This window comes from Penicillium mononematosum (genome assembly GCF_028829835.1).
Source record: "Penicillium mononematosum strain IBT 11891 chromosome Unknown utg000002l:1.0-8112719.0:1.0-8118358.0, whole genome shotgun sequence".
NCBI lineage: Eukaryota > Fungi > Ascomycota > Eurotiomycetes > Eurotiales > Aspergillaceae > Penicillium > Penicillium mononematosum.
In genome coordinates this window covers 7,525,755-7,552,394 of record NW_026643272.1, presented here as the reverse complement: position 1 = coordinate 7,552,394, position 26,640 = coordinate 7,525,755, and the positions used below count along the sequence as shown (strand labels likewise).

General features: G+C 50.9%; 11 protein-coding genes across 11 annotated transcripts; 6 read left to right on the top strand and 5 right to left on the bottom strand.

The window, feature by feature from the left end:
- Positions 1 to 176: 176 nt before the first annotated feature.
- On the bottom strand, positions 177 to 633 carry N7519_004663 (putative C2H2 finger domain protein; the record flags this gene model as incomplete). Its single annotated transcript, XM_057291439.1, has 3 exons — positions 177 to 291; positions 349 to 528; positions 593 to 633. 3 exons carry the CDS (start codon positions 631 to 633, stop codon positions 177 to 179), a joined length of 336 nt encoding a protein of 111 aa, XP_057152641.1.
- Positions 634 to 1,788: 1,155 nt separating this feature from the next.
- On the top strand, positions 1,789 to 4,437 carry acoA (aconitate hydratase ACO1; the record flags this gene model as incomplete). Its single annotated transcript, XM_057291438.1, has 5 exons — positions 1,789 to 1,824; positions 1,921 to 1,938; positions 2,054 to 2,128; positions 2,214 to 3,658; positions 3,732 to 4,437. The coding sequence occupies 5 exons, from the start codon at positions 1,789 to 1,791 to the stop codon at positions 4,435 to 4,437; spliced, it is 2,280 nt and encodes a 759-aa protein (XP_057152640.1).
- A 798-nt stretch (positions 4,438 to 5,235) lies between these two features.
- Positions 5,236 to 6,329, top strand: N7519_004661 (uncharacterized protein; the record flags this gene model as incomplete). Its single annotated transcript, XM_057291437.1, has 4 exons — positions 5,236 to 5,319; positions 5,388 to 5,400; positions 5,451 to 5,810; positions 5,905 to 6,329. 4 exons carry the CDS (start codon positions 5,236 to 5,238, stop codon positions 6,327 to 6,329), a joined length of 882 nt encoding a protein of 293 aa, XP_057152639.1.
- A 667-nt stretch (positions 6,330 to 6,996) lies between these two features.
- N7519_004660 (uncharacterized protein) lies at positions 6,997 to 10,113 on the top strand (the record flags this gene model as incomplete). The annotated part of the gene is made up of 7 exons (XM_057291436.1): positions 6,997 to 7,294; positions 7,357 to 7,729; positions 7,776 to 8,146; positions 8,195 to 8,534; positions 8,610 to 8,741; positions 9,190 to 9,262; positions 9,520 to 10,113. The coding sequence occupies 7 exons, from the start codon at positions 6,997 to 6,999 to the stop codon at positions 10,111 to 10,113; spliced, it is 2,181 nt and encodes a 726-aa protein (XP_057152638.1).
- Positions 10,114 to 10,590: 477 nt separating this feature from the next.
- N7519_004659 (WD40 repeat domain-containing protein) lies at positions 10,591 to 12,102 on the bottom strand (the record flags this gene model as incomplete). Its single annotated transcript, XM_057291435.1, has 4 exons — positions 12,045 to 12,102; positions 11,823 to 11,988; positions 11,435 to 11,764; positions 10,591 to 11,388 (listed from the first exon to the last, which is right to left on the bottom strand). Exons 1-4 carry the CDS (start codon positions 12,080 to 12,082, stop codon positions 10,591 to 10,593), a joined length of 1,332 nt encoding a protein of 443 aa, XP_057152637.1. The 5' UTR covers positions 12,083 to 12,102.
- A 561-nt stretch (positions 12,103 to 12,663) lies between these two features.
- On the top strand, positions 12,664 to 15,573 carry N7519_004658 (putative spindle pole body component; the record flags this gene model as incomplete). Its single annotated transcript, XM_057291434.1, has 5 exons — positions 12,664 to 12,723; positions 12,790 to 12,998; positions 13,077 to 15,202; positions 15,270 to 15,484; positions 15,541 to 15,573. The coding sequence occupies 5 exons, from the start codon at positions 12,664 to 12,666 to the stop codon at positions 15,571 to 15,573; spliced, it is 2,643 nt and encodes an 880-aa protein (XP_057152636.1).
- Positions 15,574 to 16,124: 551 nt separating this feature from the next.
- Positions 16,125 to 16,415, top strand: N7519_004657 (DUF3759 domain-containing protein; the record flags this gene model as incomplete). Its single annotated transcript, XM_057291433.1, has 2 exons — positions 16,125 to 16,317; positions 16,408 to 16,415. 2 exons carry the CDS (start codon positions 16,125 to 16,127, stop codon positions 16,413 to 16,415), a joined length of 201 nt encoding a protein of 66 aa, XP_057152635.1.
- A 715-nt stretch (positions 16,416 to 17,130) lies between these two features.
- Positions 17,131 to 18,264, bottom strand: N7519_004656 (60S ribosomal eL8 domain-containing protein; the record flags this gene model as incomplete). The annotated part of the gene is made up of 3 exons (XM_057291432.1): positions 17,131 to 17,841; positions 17,907 to 18,047; positions 18,259 to 18,264. 3 exons carry the CDS (start codon positions 18,262 to 18,264, stop codon positions 17,131 to 17,133), a joined length of 858 nt encoding a protein of 285 aa, XP_057152634.1.
- A 1,954-nt stretch (positions 18,265 to 20,218) lies between these two features.
- On the bottom strand, positions 20,219 to 20,837 carry N7519_004655 (putative AP-3 adaptor complex subunit sigma; the record flags this gene model as incomplete). The annotated part of the gene is made up of 2 exons (XM_057291431.1): positions 20,219 to 20,704; positions 20,769 to 20,837. 2 exons carry the CDS (start codon positions 20,835 to 20,837, stop codon positions 20,219 to 20,221), a joined length of 555 nt encoding a protein of 184 aa, XP_057152633.1.
- Positions 20,838 to 21,011: 174 nt separating this feature from the next.
- On the top strand, positions 21,012 to 22,036 carry N7519_004654 (translation initiation/elongation factor MRX8; the record flags this gene model as incomplete). The annotated part of the gene is made up of 2 exons (XM_057291430.1): positions 21,012 to 21,523; positions 21,610 to 22,036. The coding sequence occupies 2 exons, from the start codon at positions 21,012 to 21,014 to the stop codon at positions 22,034 to 22,036; spliced, it is 939 nt and encodes a 312-aa protein (XP_057152632.1).
- Positions 22,037 to 22,908: 872 nt separating this feature from the next.
- Positions 22,909 to 26,269, bottom strand: N7519_004653 (F-box/WD repeat-containing protein; the record flags this gene model as incomplete). Its single annotated transcript, XM_057291429.1, is given in 4 exon segments — positions 22,909 to 23,034; positions 23,093 to 24,178; positions 24,193 to 25,779; positions 25,844 to 26,269. 4 exon segments carry the CDS (start codon positions 26,267 to 26,269, stop codon positions 22,909 to 22,911), a joined length of 3,225 nt encoding a protein of 1,074 aa, XP_057152631.1.
- Positions 26,270 to 26,640: the final 371 nt, after the last annotated feature.

Below are 26,640 nucleotides of genomic sequence, written 5' to 3'. Positions count from 1 at the left end.
GAGACTCCACCGATATGCATGTACGGAAGAGGAAGTCAACATCAGAATAGGTCTAGATGTATTATCCCGGAAACTTTTGTATGTCGATTTGCGTATGTCGATTTGCTGGAAAGAATATCGTGGTCGCGTAGCAAAGGTCTGATTTTTATCCCAGAAGGCGAAGCTCAAGCTTCGATTCACTCCTTCATCTCGTCGGGGTTTTCTTCGCGCTTGCCGTTGTCGACAAGTCCCAGTCCGATCGCACGCTCGGCAAGCAATTGGCTGTGAGGCTCCTCGCGCAGGATACGAAGTCTACATAAAACGTAGCTAGTCAGCGAATGCGACAGAAGACATGTCGAATACACTCACCTCCGCTTGTGGTTCTTGCCCTTCGTATGTGCCTTGAGGTTGTAGTCGCTCTCAAACCATTTGGAGCACTCTGTGCAGTAGAATTTGCCTAGCCCAGGCAGATCCTCCACATCCTTCGAGTCCTTGTACTGCTGGAGGTGACGGGGAGTTTTGATATCCGCAACGACCTGATCGTAGTCTCTGTGAATTTGTTAGCAACCAGCGCCAACAATTGGTACAGGTATAACCCCTAGGGTAGACGTACCTGGTGCGGCGCTTGTTCTTGACTCTTCTGAGAGCACCCATTGTTCCTGATAGCCGAAATACCTCGGAGCTGGAGCCGAATATCAAAATAGGTGCAAGGAAATGAAAATTGCTTATCACCGATTTCCGGAGTGAACGGTGGAGGAAAGCGGGTCAAAGAGGCTATGGACAATAGCAAGTGTTTGAGATTGAAATTTCCGCCGATTGTGGGTCACGGGCAGCGATTGAAACGCCTGAGCGGTGATTGGCTGGTGGACAGACACGGCACCTTGGCGGCGATGCGGGATTGCCATTCGGCTCACCTCGGCTCAGTTGGATTTCGTCACCGTACACCCACGTATTTAATGACGTTTGCATGCGGTATGTTGTTCCAGCTCTCTAGTTCAAGTTTAATACAATTTCAAGTTATATAAAAAGTAGATGCAGCTATAGAATATAGTTATGTAGGGTATAATGATGGCAATATTGTTTTAAAAAGCTCTCTGCTAGTACAACATCATATAGCATCATGAACTAGATATAGTAAACACATGTCGACCATTGGCTGGGTTCATACGTACGAAACCCATCAAATCCACATGCCGCCAGCTGCCCTTTAACGGTAGCACGGGGTACAGGCCGAGAAAGTTACATGAAAACACATTGACCTTTTCAAAGTCAGCCCTTTTGTCCGAAATGGGAGAACTGGGCGAAAGGGGTCTTGTAATTGGAAACTCCGTGATTGGTGGCCGAGTTATACCCGTCACATGCCTTGTATCGGTGTTACGTTCCCGGTACCTCCCAAAGTGAACACAAAGGCAGATATTGAATATTGGAAGTTCAAATGAGAAGAGAATAGGAATAGGAAAAGAATCGGGGTTATATTCCTCTTACAACTCATCATCTATTATAATAGACCTTGAGTAAATATTCGAGAATTCTCGGCCATAAGCAGCGTCTATCAAATTGCCCAGCCTTCTTGCCGTCGCATGCGGCAGGCTTAGTCCAATACCAGCGTATTGTATCGCCGTGGTAACAGCGGTTACGGCTCTACTCCCGGTCCCCGTAGAATCTTTCTCCCACTCAAAACCAAGCTTTCATCCTCTTCTTCCTTTTTGATCTCTTCCTCTCTCATTCTACTCTCCACTCTCATACATACTTTGGTGAAGGTGGTTACTAGCTCTTGGATGTGCAATCCCATCTCATAGAGCTTCCATCATGATCTCCACCCGCCTTGCGCGCGCCGGTGCGCTGGTACGTCTCTCCCTCGGCTCGTCGTTGCCACATGGCGATCTACCTGAGTGCCAGTCTCTTTGATGAATGGAAAACTAACTTGTGTTTCGACTCTAGGCCCCCAAGTTCCGTCTTGTAAGCAGCGACCTCATTGCCAAGCTTCAACTACACGTGGCGTGGCACATATGCCGGCGTGCATGATAGCTCAGACATAGCTTAGACCTGCAGTTACTGACTTTTCAATGTATAGCTTAGCGGAACCCGGGCCTTCGCTACCGTCAATGACCCCCTCGACAAGAAGGTCGAGATGACCAACCAGGAAACTGTGAGTGGCTGCCAGCCTAAGGCCTCGAATAAAACGGGCGTCGAGCACGATTCCAAGCAATAGCGACTGACGTATTACATCTCAGGGTCACTACATCAACTACAAGAAGATGTCCGAGAACCTCGCCATCGTCCGTTCCCGTCTGCAGCGTCCTCTCACTTACTCCGAGAAGGTCCTCTACTCTCACCTTGACGACCCTCACGGCCAGGACATCCAGCGTGGTGTCTCTTACCTCAAGCTGCGCCCCGACCGTGTTGCTTGCCAGGATGCCACTGCCCAGATGGCTATTCTGCAGTTCATGTCCGCTGGCATGGACCGCGTCCAGACCCCCACCACCGTCCACTGTGACCACTTGATTGAGGCCCAGGTTGGAGGTGAGAAGGATCTTGCCCGCGCCAACGAGATCAACAAGGAGGTCTACGACTTCCTTGCCTCCTCTACCGCCAAGTACAACATCGGTTTCTGGAAGCCCGGTTCCGGTATCATTCACCAGATCGTTCTTGAGAACTACGCCTTCCCCGGTGGTCTGATCATCGGTACTGACTCTCACACCCCCAACGCTGGTGGTCTCGCTACCGCTGCTATTGGTGTCGGTGGTGCTGATGCCGTCGATGTTATGGCTGGTCTCCCTTGGGAGCTGAAGGCTCCTAACGTCATTGGTGTCCGCCTCACTGGTAAGATGTCTGGCTGGACTACCCCTAAGGATATCATCCTTAAGGTCGCCGGTCTCCTCACCGTCAAGGGTGGTACCGGTGCCATCATTGAGTACCACGGTCCCGGTGTTGAGTCCCTGTCTTGCACTGGTATGGGTACCATCTGTAACATGGGTGCTGAGATTGGTGCTACCACCTCTATCTTCCCCTTCAACGACCGCATGTACGACTACCTGAAGGCCACCAAACGTCAGCACATTGGTGACTTCTCTCGCGAGTACGCTGCTTCCCTCCGTGAGGATGAGGGTGCTCAGTACGATCAGCTCGTTGAGATCAACCTCGATGAGCTTGAGCCCCACATTAACGGTCCCTTCACTCCCGATCTCGCCACTCCTATCTCCCAGTTCAAGGAGGCTGTCAAGACCAACAAGTGGCCCGAGGAACTCAAGGTCGGTCTGATCGGCTCTTGCACTAACTCCTCCTACGAGGATATGTCCCGTGCTGCTTCCATCGCCCGTGACGCTCTTGACCACGGTCTCAAGTCCAAGTCTCTGTTCACCATCACCCCTGGTTCCGAGCAGATTCGCGCTACTATCGAGCGTGACGGACAGCTCGAGACCCTCGAGGAGTACGGCGGTGTCATCCTTGCCAACGCCTGCGGACCTTGCATTGGTCAGTGGGACCGTAAGGACGTGAAGAAGGGTGAGGCTAACTCCATCATCTCCTCCTACAACCGTAACTTCACTGGCCGTAACGACGCCAACCCCGCCACCCACGCGTTCGTTGCCTCTCCCGATCTGGTCGTCGCCATGACCGTTGCCGGTACTCTCAACTTCAACCCCATCACCGACACCCTCAAGGGCAAGGATGGCAAGGAGTTCAAGCTCAAGCCTCCCTCCGGTGACGGCCTTCCCACTCGTGGCTACGATGCTGGCCGTGACACCTACCAGGCTCCCCCCCGCTGATCGCTCGTCTGTCAGCGTTGCTGTCTCCCCCACCTCCGATCGTCTCCAGATTCTCGAGGGCTTCCAGGCTTGGGATGGCAAGGATGCCACCGACATCCCCATTCTGATCAAGTGCAAGGGCAAGACCACCACTGACCACATCTCCATGGCTGGCCCTTGGTTGAAGTACCGTGGCCACTTGGACAACATCTCCAACAACATGTTGATCGGTGCCACCAACGAGGAGAACGGTGAGGCCAACAAGGTCAAGAACTACTTCACCAAGGAGTACGATGCCGTCCCCGCCACTGCCCGTGACTACAAGGCTCGTGGCGTCAAGTGGGTTGTCATTGGTGACTGGAACTACGGTGAGGGCTCTTCCCGTGAGCACGCCGCTCTCGAGCCCCGTCACCTCGGTGGTCTCGCCATCATCACCCGCTCCTTCGCTCGTATCCACGAGACCAACTTGAAGAAGCAGGGTATGCTTCCTCTGACCTTCAGCGACCCCGCCGACTACGACAAGATCCACCCCGAGGACAAGGTCGACCTCCTCTGCACTCAGCTCGAGGTTGGCAAGCCCATGACCCTCCGTGTCCACCCCAAGGACGGTGGTGCCGCCTTCGACGTCTCCCTCAGCCACACTTTCAACGAGTCCCAGATTGAGTGGTTCCACGACGGCTCTGCCCTCAACACCATGGCCCGCAAGGCTTAAACTGTCTTTCTTCTGTCACGACTCTCCAATAAAACCTTCAAGTGTTCCGGCTATAACCGAAACACCTGTGTAAACTACGTTCTCTTGTGTGTTGAACAATTCAGATACATGCCTCTGAAAACCACGGTGTGACACGGCAACCATTAACTTGGTTGTCTATTGCCCATGTCCCTTTCGCGAGCAGGATACGAGGAGTTGCGCTCTTGGGAAAAATTATGAATGAACTTGTGTTTTTGTAGGCCTGATTTCTCGGCCTTGCGTTGATTCCCAATATCTGGGTGGGACCAATGGATATACTCTTTTTGATTTTTACATCACTGTTTTTGTATGTTAAGAATGGCATGCATACACAATTTCTTTTTGTTTTCAAATTGTTCCTTTCATAAGTCGTAGATTCGTACCAAGTACATATTTCAATCACGTCCGGCATAAGTAGAGAGACAGAGAACGTCCGACAGAAATACCGTTCACACCTCGGACATATCCAAAAGCTGAGATAAGCTACCGAGGCACAATTTCTGCCCCGCGTTTGTTGGACTTCGGTATAAGATTGACTTGGACGCCATCAGATCATCTTACTCCGTCATAGGCCCGGCAAGTTTGGCGCTTTAATATACTTCCAAGTTCACCTATGCATCTCAGTACACACCATCTATCCGTATCGAACAGGCCTACAGCATTTTGAATGATAAAGCAACCACCAGTTGACCACAGATTTGCACTTCCGGATCCAGATATAGGAACGAGGTTGTTAAGGTTCTCCCATTTTTTATCTGCTATTCCCACCCTATCTTGAGAATGGCGACTCAGCTCGTCCAGCTCCCAGAAGTGGAGCGTCTCAGCGCCTCGGTTGTAAGGATTCTAGGTGGAAATCCGGGGAAGGTGAGTGCATAGATGCATGATGTCACTATAGCATGACAAACTAATCAATAGCACGCTCTGCGATACAGTTCACACTACAAGGTAAGCATCATACTCCATCCACTCAGAACATACTCTAACGACACATCCAGGCACAAACACATACTTAATTGGCCGCGGCCACCAGCGGATCTTAATAGACACAGGCGAAGGCAAGCCCGCATGGGCAGCAAACCTTCAATCCGTGCTTTCGCAAGAAAAAGCAACAGTATACCAAGCTCTCCTGACACATTGGCATGGCGACCATGTCAGTGGGTTGCCAGATCTGCTCAAGCTCTGTCCCCAGGCTCAGATCTTCAAACACCAGCCTGATTCCGCTCAGACAGATATCCATGAGGGTCAGGTATTCTCCGTTGAGGGTGCTACCCTGACAGCATTCCATACGCCTGGACATACCGTTGATCATATGGTATTCATGCTCGAGGAGGAGGATGCTATGTTCACGGGTGATAGTAAGTGCGGTTCTTTTAACCCAACTCTTCCCTTCCACCGATAGAACATGATATACAATGTCCTTCGGGAAACATATCTGACTAAAATGAACAGACGTCCTAGGCCACGGCACAGCCGTCTTCGAAGACCTCAAAACCTACCTCAACAGCCTGCACCGGATGCGCGACCGCGTATCCTCAGGCCGGGGCTACCCCGGACATGGGGCGGTGATCGAGAATGCCGGCGCGCGGATCACCGAATACATTAAGCATCGACAGCAGCGGGAAGATGAAGTCCTGCGCGTGTTGCGATTTGGAAAGCTTGATGTCGCGACTGGCGAGTCCTCGCCGGAGCACAAGCAGTCCTGGACGCCTATTGAGTTGGTCAAGCGCATTTACCGCGATGTTCCGGAGTCTTTGCATTTACCTGCTTCGCATGGTGTCTTACAGGTGTTGATGAAGCTTGAGGACGAGGGGCGCACGGTGCATGAGTCGGATTCGGGGAAATGGAGTCTTGCGAGTGAGAGGTCGGCTCTGTAAGTTATATAGATTATATAGATCTAAAAGACTTGGAAAAGATATCCGACATCTTAGAACATCCATATTGTGCTTTGATTATCTGACTAGCTTGGCATGGATGTTGCACGATCTGATGTCCAGATGCGGAGTCAGAATGATCAAAACCTGTCTAGGAAAAGATCTGACGACATCCCTCTATCAGATCCGAATTGCAGAATAGAAAGAGATAGAAATATTTTTTTTTCCTTGGTTCTTATATTTTTCCCTGCTTGTTTCCAACACTTTCCAACACCCATGAGAGCGATATTGAGGCCCACCGGTCGTTCCAACAATTCCAGGGAAGAGTGACGTTCGCATTCCGGTCCCCCGCTTTGCCCTCTCTCACCTTTTGCCTTTTTTTCTCTCTCTCTTCACACTCGACTTTTTCTTTTTAATTTGGTATTACTGCTCGCTGTTATCTACCTATGGAGATAGATTGCTAGTCTGGTGCTCATTCGGAGTGAATATCCACTTGTTCCAAAGGTTGGTTCATCATCGTCATGATCTCCAGTTTCCCCATCTACGAAATTGACTCTAATCGCATGTTCTCTCGGAACTATAGGAGTCCAGCTTGCCTTGCCTACTCTCAAAGCCATTATTTTAATCCACATAATCTCATCCTCCATTTTCCCCCGGTATCCGATCCATCATGCCTTCCATCGAACCCAAGAATGAAGCTCGCCTGCTTCTAGTCTCGAACCGTCTGCCGATCACCATCAAGCGGTCCGATGATGGGAAATATGATTTCTCAATGTCTTCAGGAGGTCTGGTCAGTGGTCTGAGTGGACTTTCAAAGTCAACCACCTTCCAGTGGTACGGCTGGCCCGGTCTGGAGGTTCCCGAAGCCGAGATCCCCGTCGTGAAGCAGCGCCTCAAGGAAGAATACGGCGCTGTACCGGTCTTCATTGACGATGACCTGGCAGATCGACACTACAATGGGTTCTCCAGTCAGTTGCTCCTTCCCGCGAAACCCTTGGAATGTACACTAATACTTTGTTCTCTCGGATAGACTCCATCCTCTGGCCTCTGTTCCATTACCACCCTGGCGAGATCACTTTTGACGAATCCGCCTGGGAAGCTTACAAGGAAGCGAACCGTCTTTTCGCAAAGGCTATCTGCAAGGAAGTACAGGATGGCGACCTGATTTGGGTTCACGACTACCACCTGATGCTGCTTCCGGAGATGCTCCGCGAGGAAATCGGCAGTACCAAGAAGAACGTGAAGATCGGTTTCTTCTTACATACACCGTTCCCTAGCAGCGAGATCTATCGAATTCTTCCTGTGCGGAATGAACTGCTCTTGGGTGTCCTGCATTGCGACCTGATTGGCTTCCACACTTATGATTACACGCGCCATTTCCTGAGCAGTTGCTCGCGTCTACTGTTAGTATACCCCGCATTGCTTGGAGTTCATATCTAACCAGGTTAGGGGTCTTGCAACTACGCCCAATGGCATTGAGTTCCAGGGCAAGATTATCACATGCGGAGCTTTCCCCATTGGTATTGATCCTGAGAAGTTCAAGGAAGGGTTGAAGAAGGAGAAGGTCCAGAAGCGCATTGCCATGCTAGAGCAGAAGTTCCAGGGTGTGAAGCTGATGGTCGGCGTCGACCGTCTTGATTACATCAAGGGCGTGCCCCAGAAGTTGCACGCGCTCGAAGTGTTCCTCAGCGACCACCCAGAATGGGTTGGGAAGGTCGTGCTTGTGCAAGTTGCCGTCCCCAGTCGACAGGATGTCGAGGAGTACCAGAATTTGAGGGCCGTGGTGAACGAGCTGGTAGGTCGGATTAATGGAAAGTTCGGTATGTATCGTCGTTTGGTGTTCTGAGCAGGGCTAATCGTCCTTCAAGGTACGGTCGAGTTCCAGCCTATTCACTTCCTGCACAAGTCCGTCAACTTCGACGAACTCATTGCTCTCTACGCCGTATCGGATGCCTGCATTGTCTCATCTACCCGTGACGGTATGAACCTAGTGGCCTACGAGTACATCGCTACCCAACAGAAGCGCCACGGTGTTCTGGTGCTTTCCGAATTCGCCGGGGCGGCTCAGAGTCTGAACGGCAGCATTATCGTGAACCCCTGGAACACGGAAGAACTGGCAGGCGCCTACCAAGAAGCGGTGACCATGAGCGATGAACAGCGGGCGCTCAATTTTGCTAAGCTGGACAGATACGTGTCCAAGTACACCAGGTACGTTCCCCTGTCACTCTGCCAACCAGGTCGTCTCCTGTTTTCGTATTTCGTTTCCGACTGACTATTTTCTAGCGCATTCTGGGGCCAATCCTTCGTCACTGAACTCACCCGGATATCAGCTCACTCTGTCGATAAGTTCCAAGCCAAGAAATTGGCGGAAGCAGATTCAAACGAAGGCGATGTGCCACCTACGACACAAGACGCGTAATAATCTTTGAGATTTCTCTTCCGAGGCATGTTTTTCCCTGTTTCTTGGTGCTCTGCAGTCGGAACGGGTCTTTCAAATGAAACTTAGATGGCCTTCACGAACATGGATGAGGCGAAATGTATTTTCTTAGAGGTTTCTTGTTGGTTTCTGCTTTCCTTTTTTACTTTTTCTAAAATTTGATTACTGTATACAGGTTGGGTTTCCTTCTAGGCCAGGCATAGAAACGGTTAGATTGGCTCATAGTTTTGTCCAGCTATATTGTAATAGGAGGTAGCGGTTAGACAGAGTTGGGAATCCACGTAGGTGAATTGACACTCTAAACACTTGAACAATAAGCAGTTTAGGTGCTATCTACACTTAAATATGAGGATATTGCTATCAAGTTGCCCAGTTACTCCTGAGTCCATCCTAGTCGATGTCTTTCTTATACTATGGTGCAAACAGTGCAAACATGCTTCCCCGAGAAATTCTCGAAATCCTCAACTGCAAACACCGCAAGCTCGCAACCATTTGGGCGGTCATTACCACAAACCATCCACCTGCTTGACCACCTCCAATTCCTGGTCTTCTCCAATCCCATCCAACTACAACCGGAAGAGCAACCCCCTGCTCCCTTACCAACAATGGCACCAAGCCACCTCCTCCGGGCAACAATGCCTCTCCGCGCCTCAATCACCACACCTCTGTCCCTGACACGCCCCTCAATCCTCCAATCAACCACATACCTCACCACGCTCCGCAACGCCTCAACAACCACCCCAACCCCCCACACAGCCCAAGACCACCGGCACAGAAACACAAGCGCCCTCCCGACTGCGCAACTACGCCTCCGCCCTGAAAACCGGCACCGTAGTCTCCGTCGGCCGCATGGACCGCACCGTGCGCGTCTGCCACCGCCACACATCCTGGGACCGACACATCCGCAAGTTCTACCCGCAGGAAACGCACTACCTAGTGTCAGACCCGCGCAACTCCCTCCGCGAAGGCGACATAATCGAGTTCTCCTCCGGCGCGCCCAAGAGCCGAAACGTGCACCACGTCGTCGAGCGCATCATCACGCCCTTCGGCGAGGCTATTGCCGACCGTCCCGCTGTGTTGTCGAAGGAGGAGCGCGAGGCGGAGCGTGAGAAGCGCTGGGCGGCTAAGTATCTGCGTCGTGAATCGAAACGACTTGGTCGTCAGCTGGATCTTGTGGAGGAGGCGGCTAAGGCGGGTGTTCCTGTGCCGGAGGGGGAGGTGCTTTCTACTGCGCAGTTGATTCATCGGATTCATGCGGAGAATGAGCGCGTCGGGAAGGTTAAGAGGATTGTGCAGGAGAGAGTCGCGGAGGATGAGAGGGTGCAGGAGAGTCAAGAGGCTAAGCGCTGAGCTGTTGGGTTTTACTGAAGAAGTGTACGTTTAGCTCTTTATGGCAGTATTTGGACTGTCGGGTTTGTCCTTTGGCCTCTATGTTGCATATCGGAGGTTATGTACTGTATTATACCGCTTCAATCTATTTTCATTGGCATTGTGATATGTTGTATTCCTGTGTGGATCTTCCAACTAAAAGTAGGTCTAAAGTATGTATGAGAAAAGGAAGGAGAGGAACCATCAATATCAAAACACAAAAACACCAACAGTGTACGTCGTAAACATGGGGTTGGCCAAGACGAGGTCTAGTTCAATCCCCTAATCATTTGTAAACAGAAAAGAAAGTCACTGGTATCACGGAAGAATAACCAACTCCTTTACCCAGAAACGGCAAATTGTGCCCGTCAAATCCTGAAACCTTCAACTTAAAAGTATGACCCTGGCGAGAAACGCAGTGCTCTCTGCTCCTCGCTCGGTGCTAACTTAAATCGAAGGTCATGCCGCGAAGACCCGAACCTTGAGATCAACACTGCCAGTCGCCAGAACACATCGAATTGACATCTTTGTCGCGTCTTCTTTCGCCCCGTTAGACGCAACCTCGGTACCGTTCGCACCCTCATTTGCACCAGCGTCCTTAACCAAAGGCGGCGCCCACCGAAGCGAACTGATAAAGTGGCCGTGGGCCACAATCGTGCGCACACACTTACATTCTTGCGTGAGATCCCAGCACCGCAAGGTCTTGTCGTCAGATACTGAGAGAAGGTATTTTCCACCGGGATGGAAGACCAATGAGCGGACCCAGTTGTCGTGGCCAACAAGGGTCTTGATGCAGTTTCCGCGGGTATCCCATAGACGGATGGTCTTATCGCGAGAACCAGTAGCCACAAACTCGGCGGACGACGATGCTGGTGGTGGCTTCTTTAGCCCCGCAAGAGCTGCGAAGTGAGGGTAGCTTGTTGGCGGAGCAAAGGCCACACACTCGATATAGTGCTCATGGCCCAGGAATGTTGATTTGGTATCACCAGATGAGATATCCCACAGACGTGCAACTCGGTCATCTCCACCGGAGAAGAGGAACCGGCCGTCTGGGGACGGTGTAACATCTCGAATCCAGTCTCCATGGCCCTGCATGGATTTGACACAATATCCGGTTGTGACATCCCATATGCGCAGTGTGAGATCGCGAGAGGCCGAGACAAGCAGGTTTCCTGACATGGGAGACCCTGCAGCTCCGGATGGAATGAACCGAACTGCTGAAACACTGTGGTCGTGCCCTGGTAGCGTCCGGATGTTCTTATACTCGTCAGCCGGGTCCCACAATTTAATCGTCAGGTCTGACGAGCATGATGCAAGAAGTGTGCCCCCCGCGCGGGCCTCCATAGTCGACGTCCAACACTGCCCTGGTATGTCCTTTGATTGTGCGTTCTAGTTCACCCAACTCCCAGTCCCAGATCTTGATTGTGGTATCATCTGAGCCGGAGGCCAAGGAAGAGAATATTGGATGGAAAGCGAGACACGATACTGGCGAGCGGTGCGATTCGAGGTCATGGCGCGCAGGTGCGCGAGGCAGCCAGGAGACTGGGTCTTGGTTTTTGCGATTCAGAGAGGTCGGGGTTGCGGTATCCAGCTCAGACTGGAGTGAAGCGCATCGTGCTTCCAAATCCATAATCTATACCGGAATAGCGGGTTAACAAGAGGAAGGCTTGTGGTATGCTTGGTCTTCGCACCTTTTTCTGTAACCGGACTACGCTCGTCCATTTCTTCTCCAAGAGGCCTTCATATTTCTTTAGTGTGGTATCGTCGACTCTAATCGAGTCGCCTAGTTCTTCTCGTAAAGCGGCGGAGCTGTGGTGTAAATTCACAGAGGTGAGGTAGGCGATTATTCCTTTGTGTCTGTCGCAAAACACCATCAGCGATCACCCCTAAATGAACAAGATCGGGTCACATACAGCTCCTCCGCCTGCCGCGACGTGAGAAGTTGACTCATGGCGTTATATGTACTCTCTGTTCTCGCCTGTCCAAATGCGCATGCACCAAATTGGTCCACAAAACTGCGATGGAGGGGAAAGGTGGGAGCGATGTCGAAGAAAGGGGAGTTTGGACTTCCAGAGTTGACGAATTGGCGAATTGACGATTTGATCCAGAAAGAAAGAAAGAGAAGAGAAGATAAATATGAAGAAGTTGAGATCCACCGCGGGGGGTTTAAACAAAACAATCTTCGCCAAGGCTTTTGTTTACTTTCCTTCAACTTCAACTGTTTATTTTCTTTTAACCCCAGTGTCTTTCGACTATCTCCACTTTGGTCATTATACACCTTTGACTTTGACTTAGATTCATGTTCTAGTTGTCTTATTGATTCTTTCTTTGATACCCTTTGGGCATCAACCCACAGTACGATCATCTGAACCCCGAGACACACCCCCCGCAACAACCAACTCCAGGACCTTTTATCTCTTTCTCCGGAACCTTCTCTGCTGCCATGCGCACTTCTGGTCGGACACTACAGAACGTGCTGACTCCTTTTCCTTCCTAGAACCCGTTGATAGTTCTCGTCTTTCCCCCATCAGAATGGCTGAAGCCACGGAGGACTTCTCCTCCTTACCCTTGCCCGACCGGTTCGCTCACAAGGTGCGCTCATTCCTGCATGACAAGTCCGATCAATAGGATCGCTGAAACTCTAACACCGATTTGCAGAACTGGAAAGTCCGAAAGGAGGGATACGAGGATGCAAAAGGGCAATTTGAAAAGACTCCTGATGAATCACACCCGGTCTTCGTACCATTCATACAAGATCCCAGCCTGTGGAAAGGGGCAGTTGCAGATTCCAACGTCGCCGCCCAGTCTGAAGGTCTTGCAGCATACTGCGCCTTTTTGAAATTCGGAGGAGCCCAGGCCTGCACGAGGTGCGTCAAACCCCGGTCCCAGCCGCGACAGCCTTCTTGGTCCACCCTGCATCCACTGACAAAAGTTCCCATTTATAGGTCCCGCTCATATACAATTGGCCCAATTGCTGAGAAAGGTCTCCCATCTACACGACCGGCCGGTAAAGCTAGCGCCCAGGAAGCTCTTTTATTATGTGTTGAATTGGATAAGGCCGATCCGGTGATCGAGGAGCTACTACCCATACTATCACACAAAGTACCGAAGGTGATCGCCGCCTGTCTTGCCGCCTTGACCCTCATTTATCACAACTACGGCTGTAAGATCGTCGACCCGAAGCAAACTTTGAAGGCCCTTCCCAAGGTTTTTGGCCATGCCGATAAAAATGTCCGCGCGGAAGCACAAAACCTGACCGTGGAACTGTATCGGTGGCTCCGAGAGGCCATCAAGCCTCTGTTCTGGGCCGATTTGAAACCTGTGCAACAGGGAGATTTAGAGAAACTATTCGAAGCTGTGAAGCAGGATCCCACACCGAAGCAAGAACGATTCACTCGAGCACAACAGGATGCCATGGCTACGGCCAGCGCTGCACCGGCGGGCGAGGAGGGTGAGGAACCAGCTGGCGACGGATTTGATGAGGAGGAAGATGGGGTGGTGGTTGATGCCTTCGACCTGGCGGAACCGGTTGATGTCTTTAAGAAAGTCCCTGCCGACTTCCATGGTCAATTGGCCTCGTCAAAATGGAAGGACCGCAAGGAAGCGTTGGACGCTCTCTATAACGTTATCAACGTTCCCCGAATGCAAGACGGACCTTACGACGAGATAGTGAGGGGATTGGCCAAATCCATGAAGGACGCCAACGTCGCTGTCGTCACGGTAGCTGCGAACTGTGTGGACTTGTTAGCCAAGGGCCTTCGCAACGGTTTTACCAAATACCGAGGTGTCATTATGGCGCCCATGTTTGAACGTTTGAAAGAGAAAAAGGTGACTGTCGCAGATGCTTTGGGCCAGGCGTTGGATGCTGTCTTCACAACGACAACCCTTACGGACTGCTTGGAAGAGATATTTGAGTATCTCAAGCACAAGAACCCACAAGTCAAGCAGGAAACTGTCAAGTTCTTGATTCGTTGCTTGCGCACAACCCGGACGGTACCAGCCAAAGCAGAGCAGAAAGCCATCGCTGATGCTGGCACAAAGCTATTGACCGAGTCAGCCCCGGCAATCCGCGAAGGAGCTGCCGAAATTCTGGGTACCTTAATGAAGATTCTGGGTGAACGGGCCATGAACCCGTATCTCGATGGACTTGACGAGATTCGTAAAACCAAGATCAAAGAGTACTTTGGAACCGCTGAAGTCAAGGCCAAGGAGCGGCCCAAGCCTATTATGGCACCCCCAAAGCCTGCTGCCCCAGCTGGCAGGAAGGTCGTTGGCAAGAAGCCGGCAACAGGGCTGAAAAAACTAGCCCCTGTAGCCGCTCCACCTGCCCCAGAAGAATCCCCGGCCAAACCTGCAGCCAGAGGAATCCCTTCAAAGCTCGGTGCACCGAAGCCCGGCGGCCTTCCAACTCCTGGATCAGGTCTCAAGCTGCAACGGAAGCTTGCTGGCCCTGGAGCCACTGCGTCACCGTCAAGACGAGTTGCTGCACCCCCAGAAGAGGATGTGGCTCCCCCGCCAGCCGCTCCCAAATTCGGTCTTGGTCGTGGCCTTGCGGGTCGTCCCATTGCCAGACCGTCAGCGCCTGCTGAACCTGCGCCTGCCCCAGCCCCTTCACCTGCTGCCAATGCTATGGCAGCCGCCGAGCGTGCTGAGTTAGAGGCATTACGGGCGGAGAAGGAGAACTTCAACCGAACCGTGGAAGAGATGAAGTCCGAGCGTTCAAAGCTCAATTCGACGATCACGGAACTTCAGAACCAGAATGCACAGTTGATTGAGGACCACACCCGCGATGTCTTGAGCATCAAGGCGAAAGAGACTCAGCTTGTTCGCGCTCGGAGTGATGCGGAAACTGCGGAGGGAAGTGTTCAGAAACAGCAGAGAGAAATCGAAAGATTGAAGCGTGAACTCGCACGAGCACTTCGCGCGTCTGCCATAAGCCCACCTAACGCTGCCTCCGATGCAGGAAGCATGGGCATGCCAGACACAAACTCCATGTATCAGGACCACATCGCCAACAGCAATGCTGCTTCACGGTCTGGTCTTCACATGGGATCCCGCTTCGAAAGCTCGCGTCCTCGAAGCTACGCTTCTGCTACTCCCAGCGAGGAGAGAGAGAAATAACGGCATGGAATCACCAGGACCCAGCAGTCGCAGTGGCGGCCTCGGCAGACGTAACTTGAGCCCTACATACGGTTACTCGGCTGTTGGTAGCCCGACGCGCTCATCCGCCCGAAACTCCAACACAAATTTCACCGAAGACGACCAGCAGCCCAGATCTTCTGAACCGGCAGAGAACTGGAAGCGAGCTGCGGAAGTCACCAGCCAACTGAAGGCGAGAATTGAACAAATGAAGGTGAGTGATTGTCTACCCGAAGACCTATGTCTGAATCTCAACTAACAAGAATACAGGTACGCCAAGGGCTTTCACGACCTCAACGTTAATGACCAAATGACCGCGATCACGTTTATGTCTCGTCCTTCTTCACGCTATACACCTTTTTCGCTTGCTTTTGCTTCAACTTGTGTCTTTAGACAGGGTTTCTCAGTGTCATCATACATACAAAAAAACCGGTGGTGAGCATCTCTGGTCTTCTGGGAGCATAGGGCTGGGCTTTTGGGGTTCTTTGTACTTTTTCTACTCTTATGCTTTGGCCGTGGACCTCTGGATCTTCCTGTAATTTCATCATACCACCCTTGTCTTCTCTTACTCTGCTCATGACTATTGGTTTCCGGTATCGATGGGGGTTAAACTGTTTGTTATTACTATCTTGCTATGTATTTCTCCTGGATGGAGATTGTTTTACATGTATGTCACCTCTATGTAGACTAAAATCGTCGCCTTGTAGGGTCTGAGCATGCCCCTATGATATGACCGTACTTGATGAAGTGGCACTAGTAGAAGAGTATAAAAACCCACTACCTAGGTAGACTACCCTCTCTTCCCACTTTTCTTATTCAAATCAAATTCAAAATGGGCTAGTTCAGTGCACTGAATGCTCCCATTTTACATCCTTGGTACCAACCATCCCCTAACTCGCACTAACCTAGACGATTCGGCCCAGGCTCACCCCTACAACATCTACAACCACATGTCAGTGCACGATCCTTCCATAATCCACGAGCTGATCGCCGGTGTCGCTAGCTACGAGGCACCTAAGGCCTACGAGAACCACGTTGCTGAGAACGGTTCGTATACACCTCCCCTTCCCCTTGACCATTCGGTAACTAGAGCCAAGCCTGAAGGTACGGATAAGCTAATACTTCTGTCTGTAATAGGTCTGTAGAATGTGGATATATTTCTTCGTGCATAGCTACATATATTTGTATGTAACATGTGCTGGAGATGTTTTCTAGGGGAGATTACCCGTCAATTCCACTCATATATATATACTACGCAGCCTGACAGATTTTGTAATGTTCCTAACTCTTTAATAAATCGCCATATGGCTTCTTCAAAACAAGATTGTTTGATCGGATTATGTAGAGATCTTTGACTATGTTTTAGAAAAGACTTGGTATTCTTGGACAGAACGCACACAAGTTGGAAGGAGAGAATAGCCTTGATCCAGCGAAATGTTGCCGATCAAGAGATCTACCATCTGCGGATGGACACTTGTACGGACTACTATTAAGATCATTTACTATAAATACGAAACAGACGACATGAATGCTTAGTTCTGATGGGACTACAACGACCATCAATAGATTGAACAGGTAGAAAAATGCATTCATGGGTATCTGCAGAAAAGTGGTACATGGGGCCATTGGAGGTTCGTGAGAGAAAAATGTGTCTTTTTTTTGTTAGAACAGGATCCAAAAAGGGCCAAAGGGCTCCTTCGCACCCATCTAAAGCTAAAAGAATTGGCCGTCAATAGATCGTCAAAGCCTTCAACACCTTGTTGTTTCCCATAACAACATATTATTTTTGAGATCCGAGCGCTTCGATTAGAAAACGTTCCCGTCAACAGGCACCAAAGGAAAAGCTGTAGTTACACAAGCTTAAACCTTGATGGCGGCAGCGAGAGCCTTCTCCTTCTTCTCGATGCGGGCGTTGGCCTTGGAGCCCATGATACCACCACCCCAGTGGCGGCGGGAGTCCTCGTACTTGTCGGTGTAACCCTCCTTGATGGCGGAGAGGAGCTTGGCGAACTCGGCCTTGTCCTCAGCGCGGGTCTCGGTCAGGGCGAGAACGGCGGAGGTCTTCTTGTGGACGACTGTGCCGAGACGGGCCTTGCCCTTGACAATGGCGTAGGGGACACCCATCTTGCGGCAGAGAGCGGGCAGGAAGACAACCAGCTCAATGGGGTCAACATCGTGGGCGATGAGGACGAGGGAAGCCTTCTTGTTCTCAACGAGACCGACGACGTGGTTGAGACCGTACTTGACGTTGTAGGGCTTCTTGGAGACATCCTCCTTCTTCTTGCCCTCGGAGACGGCGGTAGCCTCCTGGACGAGACGCTCCTTCTTCTCGGCCTTGGTCTCAGGACGGTACTTGGAGAGGAGCTTGAAGGTCTGGGCAGCGGTGTTGCGGTCCAGAGTGGCCTGGAACTGAGCGATGGAAGGAGGAACCTTCAGGCGCATGTTCAGGATCTTCTTCTGGCGCTGAAGACGGACATACTCGGGCCACTTGACGAAGCGGGAGAGGTTGCGACGGGGCTGGATGTCCTGGCCGATACCGAAGTTGCGGGGGCGCTTCTCGATAAGGGGGTTCTGTGGAAGCAAGGTTAGCGTCTTCAGAGCCCAATGCACTCCTAAGGAGGAAGAAGAAAACGTACCTTGGCAGCCTTCTTGCCACTGCCAGCCTTGCCCTGGGGGTAGGGCAGGGCGGCGGCCTTCTTTCCGGACTTAGCAGGGGGGCTATCATTGAGGAAGAAGATCAGCGTGCTGTTCACATATTGCTGTATCTTCTTTGAACTCTAAGGAGAACATGAGCCAAGCCGTGTTACGGGCATTGACTCCATGCTTCCAGCCAAAATCATCACACGATGCGCGACACATCTCTTTCGAGGCTGTGCGCGATCGGCGGAATTGCTTAGATCAGAGATCTGAAGCAGAGCGAATGTCGCAAGACATCGCGGGAACTAGAAGAAGTCTCTGATGTTATCAAGAGACATTTGGGGTACTCACCACCATTTTGTCGACTGGGATTGCGCTGGTTGACGGTTGACGGATGAGAAAGGTAAAAGTTCGTGTGGATGCAACTTATGAAGTTTCTGTGGGTCACGCTAGCGTACTCATGTGACCAGGGCTAGGGCAAGCCATTAGGGCAGCTCCATGTAGACACGTGATTGAAGTCACATGACATAAAACATCTCTTGAGATTCCAGCAGCAGCGATGGAGCGTACCTAGGTAACTTTCTAAATTATATAATTCCATATAAATAACAGAAATCCAACAGCTTCCCCTAGCTCTCATTTGTATCTCTTCAAAACCAATCTGTATAGATCGAAATGATGTTGAAATATAACCTTCCATTTGAATGACAGGACTCTAATTATCGCCCGCTCGCAATCGTCTCTCGAACCCTGTACCACAGCTTCTATTTTGTCTCCCATGCATTCAGCGAAGCCTTGAGGATTGGCTACTTCGAGCTCCGGAACCTGGTTTCTGGTGGCACTTCGAAATCACCTGTGTCCAAGATGCGGATAATGCAAATGACTGCCAAGGTTGTCACGTATCGGGACGAGATTGCGAGATGGTAATGTTCGACCTACGAATTATTTGCAACCTTACTAACTATATGCTCTTTTTATAGCTCCGTACTGGGATAGAAGGGCACGGATTCGAATTGCTAGCATTAATCGGGGTGCGGAAAGATCGCCGCTACTGTCCTCAAGCTCCAGATTGGCCATGGTGGCATTTCTGGGCCCACATCTGGTCAGACTCCCTTATGATGTACGTCGATCTGTCCACGGCTATGTTGTATTTGATGTCGCGTTGTCGAACTTTGGAAACTAATACTCTATCGCAATAGAGAAACCTCTACAAGTGTACACCTAAGGGCATGAGGGAGCACACGCAGTTATGAACGAACCCGCAATAGAGCTATGTGACGAATGTATCCGGTTGGAATGAGCTTGTTCGAACTGTCCACTCTCGAACATCACTATCAACACCTTACCATCCGCCATAATTGCATCCGTTCTGCTTCCTTCGAGCCTTTACCAGAAGCATCCTGCAACCAGGCATACCAGGCAGTGCAAGAGTCTCAAAATGGCTCGAGGATCCTTTTAAAAAATACTGCTCAAGTAACAGTATATGAATCGACAGCACTTCTTTTTTGTTTCACCAAGGAGCTGCCGTATTGGAGGTGCAAAAATGGATTCCTCGCAGTGAGTTGAATAATTGCATTCTATCTAGTCATGCGTCACTGACTCAATTTTCTAGGGATAGCCTGCAACAAGTTAACTTTGTCGATTTAGCACAACGTGGCTGAATACACCGTCAGAGATATCAATGCTGCTTTACTCGCTGCATCCATAACTCTATTGTGGGAGGCAGGACCAACAAAACGTCAATTCGATATGGCGGTCATTAATTTCACGAGCTCGGCACACCACATTTACTCTATGTGGCATGGCGGCATTCAGAATCAGCGTGCCCATTATCAGAATCTCGTGCGCCAGCCTGCGAACAACGTGACTGTTGCCATAGACAAGTTGCCAGCGTACAAGTTTGACTGTACCAGAATAGAGAGTGCTCTGACACGTCTATGCTCAGTGAAAACTTGAGCCATCCGTCAGATACATTCTATCACCCACATCTTCAATCAACCCAGCCCAAGCTCCTAGCTTCTGTTTCTACATCAGTTCATGCCTTCAATCACATATACCTTCAATCACCCAAGTATATTGAAGATAATATGAGTAATTGACTTTACAAAACTTCACAATCTACAAACATGTCACTCAATATATCATTCAAGGGAATCGATAACCGAAAATTCTAAAACACCACACCCAAATCCTGCGAAAGCAAGTCTAGAATGCGTAACCAGAACGCCTTAGATAGACCAAATAGGACACAGTGATCCCCAATCTATCAATATGCAGCTCATCAGAAGAGAAAGCCTCCGTCCTCCATAGATCACCTCCACGCCCCCAATCCGGGCAAAGCCCCACGACCCAAACTAGTACTAGCAGCCTGAACAGCCTTCTTCTTACCCAACGATCCCTCCTGAGCACGCACAGCAGCAATGATCTTCTCAATATTCGTCTCAACAACCACACCACCGACAATCATCTCACCGAGCACAGCATGCAGAGTCTCATAGCCAAAGATAAGATCCAACTCGCAGACATTCTCGAACATGCGATCCAGCGCCTCGACAAATACCTGAATCAGATCGATCAGAGCGAGCGGGGACTCGGTCGACGTAGAGATCATGATGAACGACAGCGTTGCGTACGTCCGGTATGTGATCTGAGTGGGGGTATCGGAGGGTCCGGAGGCGGAGGAGCTGGCGCCTTGTGAGAGGAGAGGTGGAAGTGGGAGGAAGTTGCAGGCGCTTGCTGGACGCTGCGCGACTAGACGGTATATTTGCGCGATCAGGGATTGCTGGGTTTGTGTGTCCTGCAGCTGGTTAGTTGGGGTCGTCCTGCGCGGAAAGGTGCGAGTTCGGCGGGGTTCAACTCACCAGCTGTGTGTAGAATTTTGTCAGTCGGGGCTGGCCATTATTATTGAAGACGAGGACTGCGTTGATCATCTTGACTGGTGTGCTTGGAACAAGCTAAAGAGAAGAAGGTCTTATCTCGATGCGATAGCTGATGATGCGGTCTTGGCTCGACTTGCCCCGTGCGCCGATCTGGAGAAATCGATATCAACTCTACTTTTTTTTAAGGCTTTATATCGACTCGTCCTTGTGTATTTCAGAGTCATGATGAACTCAATACCAGCATGCAGGAACTCTTCGTCCAGGATATCATTATACACAACAATCCGAGCCCTATCATCAGCCTCGAATCCCAACTCAAAGCGCGAACTCAAAGACCTCACCCCGTCCGACCTCTGCTACTACTGGGATACAAGACCCCCCAAAGACGAGCAACTAGCCTTCGCCGATAAGGTCTTCACTCCATCGCGCCACTCACCGGTTAAACTCTGGTCCGCGGCCAAATTCCGCACAACACCATTTGCATCAGTCGAGCCCGAAGTCGCATTCCTGGGCCGCTCAAATGTCGGCAAGAGCTCATTACTGAACGCCATAATGGGGAAGGAGATATGCTGGACATCATCGAAACCGGGGCGAACAAGGGAAATGAATGCGTTCGGGATTGGAGGTACAAAGGGAGGCGAGTCAAAGGTTGTGCTGCTTGACATGCCGGGATACGGAAAGGCGAGTCGGTCCGAGTGGGGAGAGGAGATTATGAAGTATCTCCAGGGACGGAAACAGTGAGTTATGACCTGTCTCATGTGGAACACGAAAAAAACATGAGACGAACCTACCTATGGTGTACAATTACTGACGAAGATATTAGACTCCGTCGCGCATTCCTTCTTATCGACAGCACGCACGGCATCAAGCAAACAGACGCCGAGATCCTCAGACTATTCCGACACCACGCAATCCCACACCAGATCATTTTATCCAAGGTGGACAAGTTCCTCGTTAGGCAATTCAAGCAGATAAAGACCGGTGTCACGCCTGCCAATATCGAGCGACTACAGCTCTTGCTCCAGGGTATCAAACCCATTGTGCAACCAGATCCGCAGGTTGCGGAGGGGCCTGGGTCTTTGGGGGAGATTTTGACTTGTAGTGCCGAGGCACGGATTGGTCCTGGCAGGGCGCTGGGCATTGATGCTGTTCGTTGGTCGATTTTGTCTGCTGCTGGGATTGATGGGAGCTTGCAGGGTGGTCGGCTTGCTGTACCGTTTGCTGCGGAGACGCCGGTCACTTTGTCCTGAAATGGCTTGTCGTGGTGTCCATATTCGAAACTATCCTCGTCGAGTTTTTAGACTTGACTCCTTGGTGCGGCTAGTCAGGTCCGATCAGTCCTTCCCCGAGCGCATGTATATATATGGGCCAGAGATGAGACTGTACGTTCTTCATCCTTTCTCTGGAGCAAGGATTGAGATATCCGGCTTTTCCTGAGTATGGCAGCCAATCCTTAAATCGGGCCTGGCGAGCTATCATACGCCATCAGGAATTAGGCGGCATGGGTCTACGACAGCATATCCAGACCGCCAAGCAACAATATGGTGCAAGTTCGAAGCATTTGCATGCTTCGCTACGTATATAGGGCCAGCTGCTGTAATACTATACCAAATGCAATTACAATAAAATTTAAACACAAACCCAACTCAGGACAGAATTTTCGATGAAGATAGGTAATCAATCTATTATGGGCAGCCCATACGGACAAAGCAAGACGAAAAATATGTAAGAGAATCACCGAGCTGGCAGGCAACAGAATGGGAAGTCACATAAGCATCAGGCAAAGACAAAGAAAACGTATCGATGACGGGATGCATGGGGATAGGCAAATATTTCGGAATACAGAATGATAGAAAGCTCCACATAAGAGATGATCGAAAAAAAATGGGTAAAAAAACGCCTTGCCCCTTATCGTAATGCTGCAAGACCAAAGAATGCCGACCGCGCTATGCAAAGGATATTTGTTCCGATGGAAGACGAGAGCTATAAGGATGGGTATCGTGAATGGGGGAATAGAGTGAGAAGAGAAGAAAAGACAGAGGAAAGGAAGTAAGTAGTATGAGGATGGTTGTCGCACGTTGAGATATTGACTGATGCCGAAGAAAAATGCTGCCTGGGCATTTCAATCAGACAAGTCGTCATCATCTTCAATTCCGCCGAGGATCTCCTGCCCACGTCGGTTGACGACAATGCGTTTCGCAAGCTTGCTTTCCGGGACCCCGTCCCGTGCAGCACCGAAGTCAAGAACCTGGGTGAAAACAATATTAGTATAAGAGATCGGAAAGCCTCGTCAGATAAACACTTACTTCAATATAAGTCATGTTGTCACGTTGTACCGCAGCAACACATCTCCGATCGTTGAACTTGACTTGCCACACACCACTGAGGTCTGTGAGGAGGTCTCGAACGCACTCGCCGTTCCGCACATCCCACATCTTCAGCGTCCGATCAGACCCGGAGATGACCTTCTGCCCATCGTGCTGGAAGCAGGTGATGGCACCGGTGTGTGCACTCAAGGTGTTCTTGCAGTGGCCATGGACGGAGTCCCATATCCGGAGGGTGGAATCAGCGGCAGCCGAGACTAGGAAATCCTGCTCTAAAGCGAGCAGACCAACGAGGGAGGTGTGACCTTCGAGGTTATATAGGGGAGCTCCATCGTCTAGCGACCACACCTTCACCATGTGGTCCATGGCTCCACTAATGCAACGATTGCGTTTATGGTCAAGAACCACACTGTACACTTTCATCGTGTGACCCTGGAGAGTATGCAAAGTCTGTCCGGTGGAGATCTTCCAGACCTTCACCGTGCAATCGTAGCTACCACTCACAAGGGTATCACCGTGGGCTGCGATTGCACGAACCGAGTGTTGATGGCCGGAGAGCACCCGCATGAAATATGGACAGTTACTGTCATCCGCTATAGGACCATTCTGATAGTAGACTGGATCACCGGGCTTGGGAAGCTTCCACACCCGAAGGTTCGAGTCACGAGACCCGGTAATGATCAATGGTTCTTTAGGCATTATCTCAGGATGACCCTCGGCATCCCTACCTACCTCAGTGGGCAGGACAATTTGCAGGCATCGGACGGTGGAGGTGTGGCCTTGGAAGATCTGAGTACACCTGGCCCGCTCGATGTCCCAGACTCGTACTGAACGATCGGTGGAACCAGAGACCAGCGTGTTGCCATGGTATTCAAGAGCCCACACTCCACCTTCGTGGCCTTCCAATGTTGCCTGCAATGCACCTGTTTTAGTGTCGTACACGTTGATGTTCGTGTCATCGCTTCCCGTAAGAACCTTGTCAGCATCGAATTGCAGGCAAGTAACAACATGGCGGTCATGAGCGCGGAAAGCAATATGTTGCGGTTTGACATCCGGCTGCATCCACCCCTGTGGATGGCAACATGGCGACGGTAGAGGACCTTGAATAGGAACAGCCCACGAAGGGATGGTAGACCCACTTCAGCATAGGGGATTGCCGCAGCTGCAGCATTGGCAGCAGCATATGGGGCCTCTGATGCGGCAATACCTCTCTTCCAGTCTGGATCAGCGATTTCTCCTCCACTCGATGAGACCTTCCGCTTGGCAAGCTTCCGGCTTGAAGCGCGCGTGTTTGCTTTCCGCTTGCCTCGTCGGTTGATTGGCAGAGACCCCAGAGGGCTTCTGCTGCTGGGACCCGCCATCGAAGGGACAGGAGACACCTCCATATCCGCCCTGGATAGGGCCACGATGCTGAGATCTTCCTCGGGATCATGAGGACCGCTGGGCAATTGCCATCCCCATCCTTGTCTTATAGCCCGTTCTAGTTCTCCATCTGAGAGATGGTATCCATCCTGGTCAAGGAGGTTTTTCCAGCTCTTCTCATCAGAATTAGTGATGTGTCTCCACTTCTTAGACACCTGCGCAGCACGGCACATAGTTTGAACGTCAAGGTATTTGACGATGTTGAGACTGAGTTCAAGCGGCAGAAGGGTCAGGAAGTCGCACTTCAAGGTTGGATTAACCACATCCGCCACGAAATGCAAAGTTGGTTTAGGGCATCTCCGAAGAAATTGATACATGAGGTACGTTTTGACCTCATCAGGCACTGAATCAAAGAACTCCAACACCTTGGGCATATCTAAAAGCGAGGAAGGTGATCGTGAGCTGGCGAGAGAATGATCATTTACCCGAGTCTCATCTGCGTCTTGAAGCCGCAAAGCCTTGGAAAACCGCGAGACATTATGATCGAGGCTGGAATCTGTATCAACGTCAAGCCCTTCTGACTCGAAGGAGGATTCGCCATGGAGGGCGTTCATAGCAGCAACCGGTGAAAGACTCGGGCTCGGGAGGCACATATCTTGCGCCATGGCATTGTCTATTGCCGATAGTTGAGACATAAGCTCGGGTCTTTCTTGCGAGGCAGATTCCTGGGTTCCATATGTTGTATCATGACCAAACGAAGCCGATTCATGTGCAGTTGAACAACCCTCATCCGGTTCAGTGGCCTGAGACTCTTGAGTTCCGGGGTTTGAACGAATTCCAGACAATCCATTCTGCAAGTAGGCATTTTGATTCACTGCCTGTAAGCCTTTAGCTCCGATTTCAGAAGACAGAGGTGACGGCAAAGGAGGTTCCCTGCGCGGAAACACCGAGCTATGGATTCTCGGTCTTGGGGCCGCAGTTTCACCAGCTCCCCCCAAGTTGCTTTCGGTGTCTGGGGTGGCAAGGCCAGCGGCATGAGTTGATCCGCCACTTTGGCGAGTGCGGCGTGTGATGGGCTCTGAAGGGACGCGTGATGGGCGAGTGCGCGGAAGAACCGAGGGTCGAGGATCGAAATGGGAGACGGGGGAGACGGCACGACGGCGAGTGTTGGGAGGGTGAGTAGAGGATTGACTCGCTATTCTCGGAGGAGTCAGCCGCCGAGTGGGGTTCTCGCCCTCAGAGATGAACGAGTTCACAGAGCGAATCTGGCCGTTTGAAGATTTCAACGCCTCGCTTTTCTCTTTGTACTAGATAGTGTTATACTGTAAGCACTGGAAACAACGATCCTGCGAGGGTGGGATAAAATCGAACCTCTGTGGCAGCATTTGTGGTATCCTCGGGCTCGTTGAAGATGATCGACTTGTCGCCTATCTTAAACTTGAGATTCCTTAGGGCCGATGGGGTCGGAGACGAGGCGAGAGGGTATTGTCGAGCATCCAGATCCTTGACGGCTCGCGGGGGGTTGATCGTCAAAGGCGGGAAGGAGGTAGTCGTGGTTGTAGTAGTCGTCACCACTGTAGTTCTGGTAGTCGGGGCGAAGCTGAACTGTCCGATAGCCGCATTTGATGGGCCTTGGCCCAGCTCCTCTCTTTCGTCCATTTCGCGTTTTCGAGGATGAATGAATCGAGATCCGGGGCTGTGGGTCGCATGAGAGGGCGCAGACACGGACGCGTTGTGATCGGTCAAGGCCGAGTCGATTTCAGATATATGAAGGGAAGTAGGAGCATTTGAGGTCATTGTAAAGCGAGCTCATGTGCAAGAGGGACAAAGGAACTTTGATTTCCCTGATCTTTTTCTTAGCAAAACACCCCCTCGGCGTACACCAGCAAAACCATGGATGCAAAGGGCATTCAGCACATGTCCGAGCGGAGGATAAGCAAGTTGTTGGGGGAAACAAAAACACAAGGGAAGCAAGGAAGCAAAGGGAAGGGGAGAAAAGAAACAGTGGCGGCTGACAAGGAGTTGGGGCGGAGAACAACATTTATTCCGGTTCCCGTAGGTGGACGATGTCATGGCCCAACTTGCTACTTTTTTTTTTATTTGGATTTTAGGATTCTTTTGCTATTTTGCTGGAATTTACATTTGATATATATTATCTATTATACCTC